Below are 17078 nucleotides of genomic sequence, written 5' to 3'. Positions count from 1 at the left end.
GACCTGGGTGTCCTTGTACACCAGTCGCTGAAAGCGAGCAACCAGGTGCAGTCAGCAGCTAGGAAGGCAAATGGTATGTTGGCCTTCATTGCAAGAGGATTTGAGTACAGGAGCAGGGATGTTTTACTGCAGTTATATAGGGCCTTGGTGAGACCACATCTGGAGTACTGTGTGCAGTTTTGGTCTCCTTATCTGAGGAAGGATGTCCTTGCCATGGAGGGAGTGCAACGAAGGTTTACCAGACTGATTCCTGGGATGGCAGGACTGACGTATGAGGAGAGATTCGGTCGACTAGGCCTATATTCACTAGAGTTTAGAAGAATGAGAGGTGATCTCATCGAAACATATAAAATTCTAACAGGACTAGACTAGCTAGATACAGGCAGGAGGTTCCCGATGGCTGTGGAGTCCAGAACCAGGGGTCACAGTCTCAGGATACGGGGTATGCCATTTAGATCCGAGATGAGGAGAAATTTCTTCACTCAGTGGGTGGTGAACCTGTGGAATTCTCGACCACAGAAGGCAGTGGAAGCCAAGTCATTAGATGTATCCAAGAAGGAGATAGATATATTTCTTAATGCTAAAGGGATATGGGGAAAAAGCGGGAACAGGGTACTGAGTTAGACGATGAGCCATGATTATTTTGAATGGTGGAGCAGGCCTAAAGGGCCGAATGGCCTACTCTTGCTCCTATTTTCTATGTTTCTACATCTGTATAGTTGCAGTTTGGTAATCATTTACTGGAAAGACATCAATGCATCATTATGAAACTGAAACAAAACATGTCACCGAAAGATTTTAAGGAAACAATGAGTCTTAGGGTTTCATTTTAAAATTATTTAGAATTTTCCATAAAAAGACTTCATTTTAATTTAATTTTATTCCAAAGCTAATTCTAAATTCAATTCCACCATTATTATTTCTAACAGTCTTTAAATTTTGCTGTGTTTTATATTAACTCTAAGCTAAGACTCATTTCATTGGGTAACTCAGTTTTTTTAACCACTCCCCCCTTACATAAAAGGAGACTGTTGTTACAGTTGTTCTGAAACGTTTTGAGCAGAAAATGGCTAATCAAGGCTATACTTTTGCTGTCTTAGTTACTGGTTTGTCACAGATTACAAAAAAAGGAATTGAAAACAAGCTAGTTGCATACTTTCAAAGTAAGAAGAAGTCAGGCGGTGGGGAATGTGATATTAAGATTGTTGAAAATGGAGATGCCCTGGTGACTTTCTACAAAAAAGATGGTAATGTTTTATTTTGCGTTCTATTAATTTTGAATTCTGGAAATCAGGAGAGATTGATGGTAAATGTATATAAAATAAACTGTTGGACCATATGTGATGGATTAATATCATGCAAGGGATTGCATATAATGAGGAGAGGAAGCTTGAAAGTGAAAGTGAAAAATAACCAAAATTAAAGCTGTTCAGCCATTAAGAAACCAAATTAATATCAATTTTTTAAAATAAGATTCTGTATAATGTTGATTAACTGAAGTGTTCTAACATGAATGTAAACAGAAACACAATACAGTAAGTTCAAATTTGTGTACGTAAAGAAAAAAATAAATTTTTTAACCGTTCCTGTGTTGGCAACACCCTGAAAGTATTGGCACCTCCCTGGGGGCCACCGTCCTAACCTCCGAAAGACAGTATCAGCCACCCAAAGGAAAACAGTGCTATTATTGCAAGCAGTATTTATTAGTTTGCAGCAACAGAAATAATGGGCCGATATTACCTTCGCGGCGGGGGGTCGATTGGGCGCGTGGGTAACGCGCCCGGTGAAATCAGTCTGCCCCGCGCGCGATCGCAGGCTCATTGGATCCACTGACCTGGTCTTCCGGGTTCCCCGCTGCTGAGCTGCGCGTCAGCCGGACTGCGCATGCGCAGTAAGGTCTGTCAGCTGGAGGAGCTCCATTTAAAGGGGCAGTCCTCCACTGACTGATGCTGCAAGAAATAGGAAAAATTACAGCATGGAGCAGCCCAGGGGGAAGGCTGCACCCAGGTTAATGATTCCTCACTCCAGCTCTTATTGGATGGGGTGAGGAGGAGGGGGAGGACTGAGCTCTTTCTCCCCCCCCCCCAGCGGGGGGCAGGAAGCGGCCTGCCTCTGCCACCAAGAAGGCCTGGCTCGAGGTCACCTGCACCACCAACATATCGCACACCTGCATACAGTGCAGGAGGCGCTGCAATGACCTAAGTAGGTCAGCCAAAGTGAGTACACTTACTCATTCCCCTACATTCCATCTGCCACATCACTGCCCCCACCCCACATCTCCTTCTGCACTGCCAACACTACTCTTTCACATCACCCCTCACACCCACTCAAACCTCATCCTCATCTTACCTGCACTTATTCACCTCGCCAGTACTCATCCCGCCACTACCACTCAACCCAATCCTCATACAATCTCATGGCTCTATCTCATACTCACCCTCTCATGCATCTCTTTCACAGTCAGCCTCACTCAACCTGCCACTACCTGTGCTGCAGCCACAGGGCATGCATCACATATGTGCAGCAGGAAGCGTAAGGCAAACGTGTTGTGAGCATGAAGGGGGTGCACAAGGGTGTTTGAGGGTTTGTCATGGTTTTTACTTATATTTAATTTCTGATCAACTCACATCACATATTATATTGGCACCACTACTGCCACGTCTTTGCGAATCTTGTCTGGTTTGTGCAATAATGCCCTTTCCAGAGGATCACAATGAAGACCCACAACTGATGCCACCCATTGTGTCACTGCAGAGTGGGTGTAGGTGTATTTGCAGGGCTCTTTTGTGCAGACGACTGAGAGATGTCGGCGATGTCCCCGGTGGCACCCTGGAAGGATGCGGAGGAGAAGTTGTTGAGGGCAGTGGTGACTTTGACAGCGACAGGTAAGAAGATGGTGCTCGGGCCAGCCAGAAGCAGCTCGGCATGAAGGAGGCTGCAAATGTCCACGACTACATGTCGAGTGACTCTGAGCCTCCGTGTGCACTGCTGCTCAGAGAGGTCCAGGAAGCTGAGCCTCGGTCTGTGGACCCTGTAGCAAGGGTAGTGCCCTCTGCGACACATCTCTCTCTGCGGTTGCCCTCCCTCCTGCTGTGCAGGTGGATGTGTCACAGCACTGTGTTGCAGAGCTCCACATGTCAGAGGTGGCTGGTGATGCTGTTCGCCCTCCGAGGAGGTCATGACTGCAGCTACGGCGGCCCCCAATCCGGAAGATGTTCATCTGAGGGGGTCCGCAAGGTAGGTACATGTCTCTGGACACCGGGGTAAGTGTGCAAGTTGGTGAATTTTATTGTTAGGATGAGGGTGGTGGAGGCCAAACTTTGTCCAAAGTGACCGAGTGGCCTCCTGCAATGAGTGAGGGTCTCTTCCCCACCCCCCCCCACCTGTCAAATGGACCTTTGCAGCTACCACAGGCTGATGGCTGCAACACATCCATTTGAACTGGGAGTGTTTCCCCCAGTACGGGAAACAGTCCCAGTTGTTTGCAAAATCCCACCCCTCCTAAAATATCATGTTAATCAGGTCTCTAAACGACCTGAAATACCTTAATAAATACCTTAAGTTGCCAGCGGGAGTCCCACATGCGGGGGCTGCGCGCACATGTGAGCGCATCATTGGGAAACCCGGAAGCGGGCAGGCTGGAGTCGGGTTCCCGCCCCGCCCCGGGAATTGCTGATTTTCGTTGCCCTCCTGCCACCAACGCACCCGATCACAGGTGCTAAAATCGAGCCCAATGTCAACAAATTCAGAAACATACAGAAATCTAATGCCAGATGAATAAAAATTTGATGACCTATGGACCCCCTAGAATTTTCTTCCAGATTGCCTTTTTATCTGGGAATGTTGGTTTGAAAACCTATTGCTTAACGGAGACTTGGATATAAACAAGAAGGACATGAGTTTCAGTTTCATTTCTCGTGGTTTGCATTGTTTAGCAGAAATGGGAAACAGATTGGCAGAAGAGTAGTTAGAAAATTATCAGAAAAGTTGATTTAACTTTGGATAACAAAGAGCCACATTGGGCCGAATGAGCTCCTCCTGTACTGTAAACTTCTATGGTTCTAATGTCAATTACAATAATTAAAGTAAATTAATAGAAACGGAATTGTTACAGAGCGCAGGGAAAATTAGAAAAACAGAAGTAAATTTTCAGAGATGCAGCAATGGATGTAAAATTGGGGGCAGTAAGACTATGCGTAAACTCCTGCTGGTGGTGAAAATCTTCGGGTAATTTTTTGACTTTACTGCCTGGGCAGTAATCCGGTAGAGCAGATCACCCGCCTGTTATAGAACCCGCCCAACTTTTCTTCTGATGATTTCAGATTACTGTTGGTTTGAAAACCTATTGCTTAACAGAGACTTGGATATAAACAAGAAGGACATGAGATTCAGTTTCATTTCTCGTGGTTTGCATTGTTTAGCCCTGGCTAATAAATGAAAGTTAACATGGATTTGTGAAAGGAAAATCGTGTTTGACTAACTTGATTGAGTTCTTTGACGAAGTAACGGAGAGGATTGATGAGGGTAGTGCGGCTGATGTGTATATGGACTTATAAAAGGCATTTGATAAAGTACCACCATAATAGACTTGTTAGCAAAATTAAAGCCCATAGGATTAAACGGATAGTGGCAGCACAGATGCAAAATTGGCTAGTGGACCGAAAGCAGAGAGTAGTGGTGAACTGTTGTTTTTCAGAGTGGAGGAAAGTATATATACATCAAAAAGAGCAGTGGTCCTAATACTGACCCCTGGGGTCAGTATTAGGACCACTGCTCTTTTTGATATATATTAATGACCTGGATTTGGGTATAGAGGGTATACTTTCAAAGTTTGCAGATGACATGAAACTCGGAAATGTAGTAAACAATGTGGAGGATACCAATAGACTTCAGGAGGACATAGACAGAGTGGTGAAAAGGGCAGACACATGGCAGATGAAATTTAACGCAGAGAAGTGTGAAGTGATGCATTTTGGTCGGAAGAATGAGGAGCAGCAACATAAATTAAATGATACAGTTTTAAAGGGGATGCAGGAACAGAAAGACCTGGGGGTGCATGTGCACAAATCTTTGAAGGTGGCAGGACAAGTTGAGAAGGCGGTTAAAAAGCACATGGGATCCTGGGCTTTATTAAGGGCATAGATTACAAAAGCAAGGAAGTGATGCTAAATCTTTATAAAACACTGGTTCGGCCTCAGCTGGAGTATTGTGTTCAATTCTTGACACCGCACTTTGGGAAGGATATCAAGGCTTTAGAGAGGATGCAGAAGAGATTTACTAGAATGGTGTCAGGGATGAGGGACTTCAGTTATGTGGAGAGGCTGGAGAAGCTGGGGTTGTTCCCCCTTCGAACAGAGAAGGTTATGGGGAGATTTGATAGAGGTGTTCAAAATCATGAACGGTTCTCGGAGAGTAAATAATGAGAAACTGTTTCCAGTGGCAGAAGGGTTGGTAACCAGAGGATACAGATTTAAGGTGATTGGCAAATGTGATAGAGTTCTTTAAAGTTATGAAAGGGTTCAATTGGGTGGAAGTGGAGAAACTATTTCCACTTGTGGGTGAGTTCACCACTAGGGGGCATAAATGTACACTAGCCACTAAGATCAAATAAAGAATTTAAGAAGAATTTCTAAGTGGTAAGAATGTGGAACTCGCTGCTACATGGAGTGGGTGAAGCAGATAGTATTGACATGTTTAAGGGAGGCTTGGTGCTTACACGAGGATAAGGTGGGAAGAGGGGTTTTTATAGAGTAAATAGGGAGAAACTGGCATCAGAGTCGGTAACCCAGAGGACACAGATTGAAGGTAATTAGCAAAAGAACCAGAGGGGAGATGAGGAGAAATCTTTTCACGCCATGAGTTGTTATGATCAGAATTGCACTGCCTGAAAGGGTAGTGAAAACAGATTTAATAGTAACTTTCAAAAGGGAATTGAATATACACTTGAAGGGGGGGAAAAATGCAGGGCTATAAGGAAAGAGCAGGGGAGTGAGAATAATTGAAAGGCTCTTTCAAAGAGCCGGCACAGACACAATGGGCCGAATGGCCTCCTTCTGTGCTGTGTGATGCTACAATTCTAAGAGGTAATTAGAGTGCGAGGAGGCTGGTGTGGAGTATAAACGACATAGATTGGTTGGGCCGAATTACCACTTACTGTGCCGTAAATTCTTTGTAATTCTATGTAAAGTGGTAGTAGGCATCAGGAAGCTCTGGAAATAGCACTGAGGTGGTTCCATGGAGGGAGACGGCCTTATTATGGACAATTCTCCTGCCATTCCGCTGCTGAAGGCCCAAGGGCAAGACATCTGTTTGGACCTTTGGGACACTCCTACCCCTTTTAAACAGTGCGCCTGGCTCTTGCGGTGCAGCAGCAGCATCCCCACTGCTGAGGCTCTGCCCTCACTTTGGTGGGCTCCCTTGATGGCAGGAAACCTGCCACGAGCACGTTGCGCATACATAATGAGTCCAAACCCAGGAAAATGGGTCAGGGTTGGGTCATATATGCAGAGTATGATTACAAAAGGGAGCCACCTTACAAAGGATCATATTAAATAGAGGATACTTGATGGTCGGTGGCAGCGTGCCTCTAACCTCACCCTCATCAGAGCTCTCTACAGCCTCTCACCAAAACGAGCAAGGGTCTATTCCTTCATGTGGCATCGGCTGCTTCATGATGACTGGTGCACTGCCTGTCTTGGTCCCCTTCCTGTGGTTGTGCACCGCCTTGATCTATAAACAGAACTAGGAGAAGATGAAAGGAACTCCAAGCTTGCCAAACAGCACCTCTGTGCATACTCTACCTACCTCCTAGGTCTGAGGCTTTGCAAATGTTTCTGTGGGCAGTACGCAATGAAAGCGGAACTTGCAACTATTATGTTGCAATAAGCTACTGAACTTGTGCCCTCCACCCTCTGTTGCATGCAAAAGTGTACATGTCACTCCGCTTTTTAAGAAAGGAGAGAGAGAGGGAAACCAGGGAATTATAGACCAGTTAGCCTAACATCTGTTGTGGGGAAAATGCTGGATTCTATAATTAAGGATAGGGTGACTCAACACCTCAAGAATTTTCAGTTAATCAGAGCCATCATCGATTTGTGAAAGGTAGGTCGTGCCTGACAAACCTGATTGAATTTTTTGAAGAGGTGACTAAAGTAGTGGACAGGGGAATGTCAATGGATGTTATTTATATGGACTTCCAGAGGCATTTGATAAGGTCCCACATAAGAGACTGTTAGCTAAGATAGAAGCCCATGGAATCGAGGGATAAGTACGGACTTGGTTAGGAAGTTGGCTGAGCGAAAGGCGACAGAGAGTAGGGATAATGGGTAAGTATTCACATTGGCAGGATGTGACTAGTGGAGTCCTGCAGGGATCTGTCTTGGGGCCTCAATTATTCACAATATTTATTAACGACTTAGATGAAGGCATAGAAAGTCTTATATCTAAGTTTGCCGATGACACAAAGATTGGTGGCATTGTAAGCAGTGTAGATGGAAACATAAGATTACAAAGGGATATTGATAGATTAGGTGAATGGGCAAAACTGTGGCAGATGGAATTCAATGTAGACAAATGTGAGGTCATCCACTTTGGATCAAAAAAGGATAGAACAGGGTACTTTCTAAATGGTAAAAAGTTAAAAACTGTGGATGTCCAAAGGGACTTTGGGGTTCAGGTACATAGATCATTGAAGTGTCATTAACAGGTGCAGAAAATAATCAATAAGGCTAGTGGAATGCTGACCTTTATATCTAGAGGACTGGAGTACAAAGGGGCAGAAGTTATGCTGCAGCTATACAAAACCCTGGTTAGATCGCTCCTGGAGTACTGTGAGCAGTTCGGGGCACCGCACCTTCGGAAGGACATATTGGCCTTGGAGGGAGTGCAGCGTAGGTTTACTAGAATGATACCCGGACTTCAAGGATTAAGTTACGAGGAGAGATTACACAAATTGGGGTTGTATTCTCTGGAGTTTAGAAGGTTAAGGGGTGATCTGATCGAAGTTTATAAGATATTAAGGGGAACGGATAGGGTGGATAGAGAGAAACTATTTCCACTGGTTGGGGATTCTAGGAGTAGGGGGCACAGTCTAAAAATTAGAGCCAGACCTTTCAGGAGTGAGATTAGAAAACATTTCTACACACAAAGGGTAGTAGAAGTTTGGAACTGTCTTCCGCAAACGGCAATTGATACTAGCTCAATTGCTAAATTTAAATGTGAGATAGATAGCTTTTTGGCAACCAAAGGTATTAAGGGATATGGGCCAAAGGCAGGTATATGGAGTTAGATCACAGATCAGCCATGATCTTATCAAATGGCGGAGCAGGCACGAGGGACTGAATGGCCTACTCCTGTTCCTATGTTCCTATGTTCCTAAGTAGCCATCCCTACCCTTGCCCTTTATCCTGAAAGTAATAAGCACCGAGATAAGGGAGTCGTGGCTGGTCCCTGGAAACTTGACATTAATGTGAAGGAGGTTGACCCTGTTGGATATTCAGGAAATGCATCCCTTACAATTGATGTAATGGTGAGGGTTGACATTCATGGGCACATGTGTGCAATCATTTACATCAACAACTCTGGAGAAACCTGCAAATCTGTAAAAATGTATAACCCTGTCATTCATCTGTCTAGTATCGGTGTCAAAAGATATGTAACCTGCCTAACGCAGCAAGCAATGCAAATAAACTTACTTGGAAAAGTCGCCAGTAGCGACCTGAAATGACCAACCCAATGATCAATGATGAAGTTATTTTGCCCTGTACTGGGTGTGTCATCCTTGTTCTTGAGGTGCTTCTCAAGTCATCCTGTAGAGTGAAGCAAAGGAGTAAAACAAAGCCCCGTAAGACATAACTGTACAAAGATGTTGGTGAAGGAGCAACTGGCTCTCTCTAGTACTACTTGATTCTCATGACTTCCATGGCTGCCTCTCATCTTTCTCCTCTTCTTCCAAAATGTAGAGGTTAAACAGTGTATGCCCATTGGGGATTCCATTTGGAAGCCTTGAGCACTTGCCCCAAGATTTTTGGAACTGCGCTCCCTAGAATGTTTCAAAATGCAGCCTGCACCTCCCAAAGTACAACCACTAAAATGTTTTCAAAATTGCCCAGGTTAAAAAAAGTTCCCCTTTAAGAAACTACTTCCGCCTTCGTCATCAAGGTCTGCAGAAAAACACATTTAAATTCTGGTGCAGTTTGCATGAGTGGAGTCAAGGGCGTAAATGATTGGATTTAGGATGGGTGACGGCCAGATTAACCTGGCAGCAAAATGAGATTGGCCCAGAAAAAGGATTTTTTTTTGTTTCCTTGTGAGCTAGGAGGAACAGGAGTGCACTTGTGGCTCCCACAAGGAAACCTTCAGCCTCTCCTGCCTCAGGCTTCCCTCCTTCTCCCCCTCCCCCTCCTTGTGAGGCTCTCCCTGATCTCCTCCCAACCACTTACCTGAGTGCCGGGGGACGTTATGTTGGGTCCCTGGCGACTGCCTCCTGCTGCCCGAAATTCCACTCCCACCTGTCAGTGAGCGGTAGCTGACTGACAGGCAGGAGCGGAATTTGGGGCAGCAGGAGGCAGTTGCCAGGGACCCGACATAACGGCCCCTGGCATTGGGAATCAACAGCTTTCTAGTACCTCACAAAAGTGGTCATTCTTTCTGTGAGAGCTTCAACAAGGAGCATCTTTAACCCTGGGGGCCATCACAGCAGAGCCTGACTGATCCTGTCCTCACCTGATATTCACACATGCATACTTTCAGACGCTTTGCTAGATAATGATCAGGATGGGAACCCTGGTTGATGCTTTTACCTCGATAGCCCAAGAAGGTTGAGGCCAGTTGTTACATCCTCACTGCTGCCGTAGCTAACTTTCTTCACTTTTCTAGCTGGATATGCTATTTAACTGACTGACTGAACTAATAAATTAAAAGAATACTTGCTGGAAATACTCAGCAGGTCAGGCGGCATCTGTGGAGAGAGAAACGAAGTTAACATTTCTAATCAATGACCATTCATCAGTTTTTAAGTAACTGTTAAATCTTTAACTTCTTCCAGTTCTGATAAAAGGTCATTGATCTGAAATGTTAACGCTGTCTCTTTCTCCGCAGACGCTGCCTGACCTGCTGAATGGTTCCAGCATTTTCTGTTTTTATTTCAGATTTCCAGCATTCGCAGTATTTTGCTTTTGCTTTAAGAATACTTGTCATTTGTTTTTAATTTTCATTTGTATGTTTTTTTAGATATTCATAAAAGTAATATTGGAATTTCTTTTACAATTTTAGCACAAAAATCTGTCCTGGAAAGGAAACATACCATTACCATTGATGGACAAAGCATTCAACTCTCAGTAACTCAATACACCGGTAAACAGACAAAATCTGAAGAGGATGTCCAGAAATTTTCCTCACCAGTGAGTATAAACTACATGCAATAGATATTCACTATGCAGCATTTTGTTGTCATTTAATTACTGAATTTCAGATTTTTGGCATACTAACAGATTTTAGTAATGAATTTCAATGTATTCCCATTGTACAAAATTTATTTTAGTCCGTTCCATTAAGTGGCGATGCTACAATTTGTCTAATTCATTACATGGAAACAAGTTGGTTCTAGGCCTCCACTAAATACATCTATTAAGAGATGCATGAGAGCAGACAGGATCACTTGTCCTTGAGAGTTGGAGGTTTTCTAATGCCCTGACCAATATTTTGAAGTACAATATCAGAAATCTAAGAGCTACCACACTGAATTGCTACGCTAACATTTGATGTCACTGGACTACTAAAGTAAGTAGTTAATTGTGTAGATTACTGTAATGCATGTGGGACCACTGTTGTTCACAATTTACATTAACGATTTGGATTCGGGAATTGGAAGTACAATGTCAAAATTTGCGTATGACATCAAATTTGGGGGTGTAGTTAATACAAAGGAAGACTGCATCACAATGCAAGAGGACATTAGTAAACTTGCAGAATGGGCATGTAATTGGCAAATAAATTTCAGTATAGATAAGTGTGAGGTGGTGCATTTTGGTAGGAAGAATAAAGGGGCCACATACTGCTTGGATAATAAGAGTCTAAACGGGACAGAGGAGCAAAGGGATCTTGGGGCACAGATACACAAATCACTAAAAGTAGCAATGCAGGTTAATAAGGCCATAAAAAAGGCAAATCAAGCACTATAGTTCATTTCTAAAGGATTAGAATTGAAAAGCAATGAAGTTATGTTAAACTTTGGTTAGACCACACTTGGAGTCTTGTGCATAGTTCCGGTCTCCATATAATAGAAAGGATATACAGGCATTGGAGAGGGGGCAAAAAAGATTCACAAGGATGATACCAGAACTGAGAGGATATCCTTATCAGGAAAGACTGAACAGGCTGGGACTCTTTTCTCTAGAATCCTGAATTTCTCTCCCTATCCTGTCACAGGGAAATATCCCACCTGAGTCCAGGCCACCCTGCTGCATGTAAATAATGACAGAGAAGTGGGGCCTGGGTAGCTTCCCAATTTCTCTCTTTACCACCCATTCCACTATTGACCATAGGGACTGCCAAGAGAGGAGTGGCAGTAGGTCCTGGGTCAAAGGTGGCAATGTGGGTCACCAGAATGTTGGAAGGAGAGAGCCCAGTAGTAGGCTTCCCTTTATCCCTTAAGGCCCCTTGCCTCTTCTTCCCGACAAATTGGCTCATGGAGAACTTTTATTGAAATTGTGAGCACAGAAGTTGGTAAGGACAAAGAATGAACTTCTAAATGAGTGAATTGTTAACAGAGTGAGGACTTTCAACAGGGAATTTGGTAAGTGTAGGAATTAGGTACATAGGGAGAAGGAGGTGCTAAGTGATTTAAACCTAGGGACTATAAAGTAATCTATCAACTTTTAAAACTTAAATTTAAAATAATATATGAAATAAAAAAAGACTAAGTAGTTACTAATTATTTTGAAATCAAGCTAAATCCATTTACTAAATATAATCTAGATCTGAAGTGATTATAGAATCATAGAAGTTTACAACATGGAAACAGGCCCTTCGGCCCAACATGTCCATGTCGCCCAGTTTATACCACTAAGCTAGTCCTGCACTTGGCCCATATCCCTCTATACCCATCTTACCCATGTAACTGTCCAAATGCTTTTTAAAAGACAAAATTGTACCCGCCTCTACTACTGCCTCTGGCAGCTCGTTCCAGACACTCACCACCCTTTGAGTGAAAAAATTGCCCCTCTGGACCCTTTTGTACCTCTCCCCTCTCACCTTAAATCTATGCCCCCTCGTTATAGACTCCCCTACCTTTGGGAAAAGATTTTGACTATCTACCTTATCTATGCCCCTCATTATTTTATAGACTTCTATAAGATCACCCCTAAACCTCCTACTCTCCAGGGAAAAAAGTCTCAGTCTATCCAACCTCTCCCTATAAGTCAAACCATCAAGTCCCGGTAGCATCCTAGTAAATCTTTTCTGCACTCTTTCTAGTTTAATAATATCCTTTCTATAATAGGGTGACCAGAACTGTACACAGTATTCCAAGTGTGGCCTTACTAATGCCCTGTACAACTTCAACAAGACATCCCAACTCCTGTATTCAATGTTCTGACCAATGAAACCAAGCATGCTGAATGCCTTCTTCACCACCCTATCCACCTGTAACTCCACTTTCAAGGAGCTATGAACCTGTACTCCTAGATCTCTTTGTTCTATAACTCTCCCCAACGCCCTACCATTAACGGAGTAGGTCCTGGCCCGATTCGATCTCCCAAAATGCATCACCTCACATTTATCTAAATTAAACTCCATCTGCCATTCATCGGCCCACTGGCCCAATTTATCAAGATCCCGTTGCAATCCTAGATAACCTTCTTCACTGTCCACAATGCCACCAATCTTGGTGTCATCTGCAAACTTACTAACCATGCCTCCTAAATTCTCATCCAAATCATTAATATAAATAACAAATAACAGCGGACCCAGCACCGATCCCTGAGGCACACCGCTGGTCACAGGCCTCCAGTTTGAAAAACAATCCTCTACAACCACCCTCTGTCTTCTGACGTCAATCCAATTTTGTATCCAATTGGCTACCTCACCTTGGATCCCGTGAGATTTAACTTTATGTTACAACCTACCATGTGGTACCTTGTCAAAGGCTTTGCTGAAGTCCATGTAGACCACGTCTACTGCACAGCCCTCATCTATCTTCTTGGTTACCCCTTAAAAAAACTCAATCAAATTCGTGAGACATGATTTTCCCCTCACAAAACCATGCTGACTGTTCCTAATCAGTCCCTGCCTCTCCAAATGCCTGTAGATCCTGTCTCTCAGAATACCCTCCAACAAGTTACCCACTACAGATGTCAGGCTCACCGGTCTGTAGTTCCCAGGCTTTTCCCTGCTGCCCTTCTTAAACAAAGGCACAACATTTGCTACCCTCCAATCTTCAGGCACCTCACCTGTAGCTGTCGATGATTCAAATATCTCTGCTAGGGGACCCGCAATTTCCTCCCTAACCTCCCATAACGCCCTGGGATACATTTCATCAGGTCCCGGAGATTTATCTATCTTGATGCGCCTTGATTCTATTAGTCGTAGAAATAAACTACTGATAATAAATAAATAAATAAAAACTAGAAATGGCATTCCAGGCAGTGTGTCGGGACTGTAATATGTGGGAGTTTGTGGACAGCGAGACTGTCCCTGATTGCCAGATCTGCAGTAAATGTCTCTAGCTTGAGACATTCCGGCTCAGAGCTTTTGAACTGGATTGCGAGTTAGAGACACATAAAGGAGGGGGAGGAATATCTAGATAGTTTTCTCCAGAGTACAGTCACACCGCAGAGGAAAGCACAGGTGCAGGAAGGGGAAAGTGTGATTGTTAGTCAGCTGGATAGTGGGAACCTAGGAGAGGTAGAGAAGGAGGTCCCACAGACGCTGGTCCCATCCAAAGGTATGAGGTACTTGACACCTGTGAGGATAAGGATGAAGGTTCCAGGGAGGATGACGAAAATGCTAACCATGGCACCGTGGAGCAAGAGGCAGTCCAAGGTGGGGGAGGATCAGAATAGAAAGATTGTAGTCATAGGGGATTCTATAATCAGGGGGATAGATAACGTCCTCTGCAGTTGCGACCGAGAGTCCAGGAGGGTGTGTTGTCTACTCGTTGCAAGGGTAAAGGACACCTCGGAGCAACTGGAGAGGAACTTGGAAAGGCAGGGGGAGGATCCAGTTGTCATGATCCATGTTGGCACCAATGACACAAGGAAGAATAAGGAGGAGGTCCTGTTAAGGGAATATGAGAAGCTAGGAACTAAATTAAAAAGCAGGACCTCATGGGTGGTAATCTCAGGATTACTATCCGAGCCGCGTGCTAATTGGCATAGGGATAGGCAGATCGGAAAGGTGAATGCGTGGCTGAAAGAGTGGTGTGGGAAGGAGGGGTTCTATTTCATGGGACACTGGCATCAGTACTGGGACAGGAAGGAGCTGTGCCGCTGGGACAGGCTCCACCTGAATCGGAGTGGGACCAGAGTGCTAGCAGAAAGGATAAAAGAAACAGGAGATGAGTGTAAAGGTCAAACCAGGATAAGGAATAAACATAACATAAATGGTCAAGTAACAAATACAGTTATAAAACAGAAGTATAAAAGGACTGTTAAAAATAAAGTAAAAGGAATAATTATAAAAGACAAATTAAACTGCCTGCACAGCAATGTATACAGCGTTCAAAGTAAACAGGGTAAGTGGATGCAATAATTGTTAAAGGTACTCTGGCTACTGAAACACTGGCTCTTGTCAACGCAATGGATATGGGATTCTATTTGGCAAAAACTTTGAGTGACATCCTGTACAATGGGAGTACTGAAGATAGTATACCTATTGAATGTTATGTCGACAATTATTCATTGTGGGATAATGTACACTCTACGAAAAATGTGAGTGAGAAAAGATTACGGATTGACCTTGCTGGCTTGAAACAAACGCTGGAGAGAAAGGAAATCTCTAAAATTAAATGGGTGGATTCAAGCCACCAACTGTCGGATTGTTTTACTAAAAGAGGTACATGTATGAAGAAATTATTAGGGGTCCAGGAGAAGGGATGCCTCACAATGTAATGCTGCGAGTAGTATAAATTGTACAGAGTATGGAAGTTTTTGATTTTTGAAATTTTTGTTTGTATTGTATATCTAAAGTTTCTTTTTTTTATTTAAAGAGAGAAAAGGGAATCTGTTAATTTTATGATTTACATCAATTAGTATTAATTGTATTCAGGTGGTGGATATCAATTGGGGGACTCTCTTGTATCCATTTTATAGGAGAGCTTAGCTAGGGTGTGGTGTGTGTGTAAGGGGAATCTGTGTGAATAAAGGCTTGGAAGCAACTGACGACCTGGCTCTAGTATAGTATCCTTCACCAGCTGGCTATCCAATTTATAATAATAATCTGTAGCGAGGAACCAGATGTCGTAGGAATAACTTAAACATGGCTACATAAAGAACAGGACTGGCAACTAAATATTGCAGGTTATAACATAATCAGAAAGGATAGGGAAGGAAGAAGGTGGGTGGAGTAGCTGTACTAATTAGAGATAACATAAAGGCAGTAGAAAGAAGGAGCATAACTAATAGAAGGATAGAAACAGAATCCATATGGATTGAAATAAATGACAAGAAGGGATCGATCACGCTAATAGGGGTATCCTACAGAACACCCAATAGTGGAAAAGAGGTGGAGGAAGAAATATGTAAGCAAATATGTGAAATGAGTGAAGAACATAAAATAATAATCATGGGAGATTTTAACTACCCCAAAATAAACTGGCAACAAGAGGTAGGTAAAGATGTACAGGGAATGTAGTTTTTACGATGTGTGCAGGACTCCTTTCTTACCCAGTATGTAAAAATCCAAAAGAGAGAGGAAGGACTGCTGGATCTAGTAATGGGAAGTGAACCAGAACAAATAAGAGAAGTACACATAGGGGAACATCTAAGCAATAGCGATCACAACATAATATGGTTTAAGATAAAGATTGAGAAGGACATAAGTAAGAGAAAGACCAAAATAATAAATTGGAAAAAATCTGATTTTAAGGAGATGAGAATGGAACTAGAGAAAATAAACTGGAAAAAATTACTGACATACAAAGAAACAGAACAGCAGTGGGAAACATTTAAAACGGTGATCAATAGAGTCCTGGAGAAATATATCCCACTAAAAAGCAAGAACAAACTAGCCAGTAATGACACACCATGGATGAATAAAGAAATAAGGGCAAAATTGAAAGTAAACTAAAAGGCATACACTAAGTACATAGAAAACAAAGGAGAGGATGACAAAAGGGAATACAAAAAGATTAGGAAAGAAATCAAAAAAATAATTAGGAAGGCAAAGAGAAACTACGAAATTAAATTATCAAGGAATATCAAAAGAAACAGTGAGGTATTCTACAGACAGATAAATAACAAATGAAAAATTAGGATAGGGATAGGGCCACTAAAGGATACACACACACTCTCAGGTAATGACAGCGAAATGGCAGAAATATTAAATAATATTAAAATGCTTCAGTATTTAACAGGGACACTAATATAGTGGGCATGACATTAGAAGAAGAGATCAAAAAAGATATAAAGACAATTAAGATGGAAAGGGAGGAGATAATTGATAAACTAATCAAACTTAGATGATTAAACCCCTGCATCCACGCATATTAAAAACATTAGGGAAGAGATAGCAGAGGCACTATTACACATGTACATAAACATTCATTAAAAAACGGAATAGTGCCAGAGGACTGGTGGACAGCTAATGTGATTCCTGTATTTAAAAAGGGAGATAGAACAAGTCCAGGAAACTATAGGCCAATTAGCTTAACATTGGTGGTAGGAAAACTAATAGAATCCTTAATCAAATATGTAATAGAAAAACATCTGGAAACTGAAAATATAAAGAGTTAGCACGGATTTCAAGAGGGAAGATCATGCTTAACCAACCTTATTGAATTCTTTGAAGAAGTAACAGAAAGGGTAGACAAAGGTAATGCAGTGGATGTAATATATTTGGATTTTCAAAAGGTCTTCGATAAG

At 42.8% G+C, this 17078-nt stretch overlaps 1 protein-coding gene across 3 annotated transcripts in view; it reads left to right on the top strand.

Annotated features, from left to right (window-relative positions):
* The first annotated feature begins 1018 nt into the window (after positions 1 to 1018).
* The window catches only part of LOC137344851 (protein mono-ADP-ribosyltransferase PARP14-like), a 106222-nt gene continuing 90162 nt past the window's right edge, over positions 1019 to 17078 (top strand). For 2 of the 3 annotated variants that reach the window (XM_068008080.1, XM_068008060.1), the window contains exons 1-2: positions 1019 to 1247; positions 10273 to 10400. In XM_068008080.1, the coding sequence (XP_067864181.1) occupies positions 1067 to 1247; positions 10273 to 10400 (309 nt within the window). In that variant the 5' untranslated portion in view covers positions 1019 to 1066. The remainder of the gene's footprint in view (positions 1248 to 10272; positions 10401 to 17078) is intronic. The other variant, XM_068008069.1, reaches the window with a different exon arrangement.

This window comes from Heptranchias perlo, chromosome 2 (genome assembly GCF_035084215.1).
Source record: "Heptranchias perlo isolate sHepPer1 chromosome 2, sHepPer1.hap1, whole genome shotgun sequence".
Classification (NCBI taxonomy): domain Eukaryota; kingdom Metazoa; phylum Chordata; class Chondrichthyes; order Hexanchiformes; family Hexanchidae; genus Heptranchias; species Heptranchias perlo.
The sequence above is the reverse complement of the archived record's forward strand: the minus strand, read 5'-3'. Positions and strand labels throughout refer to the sequence as shown.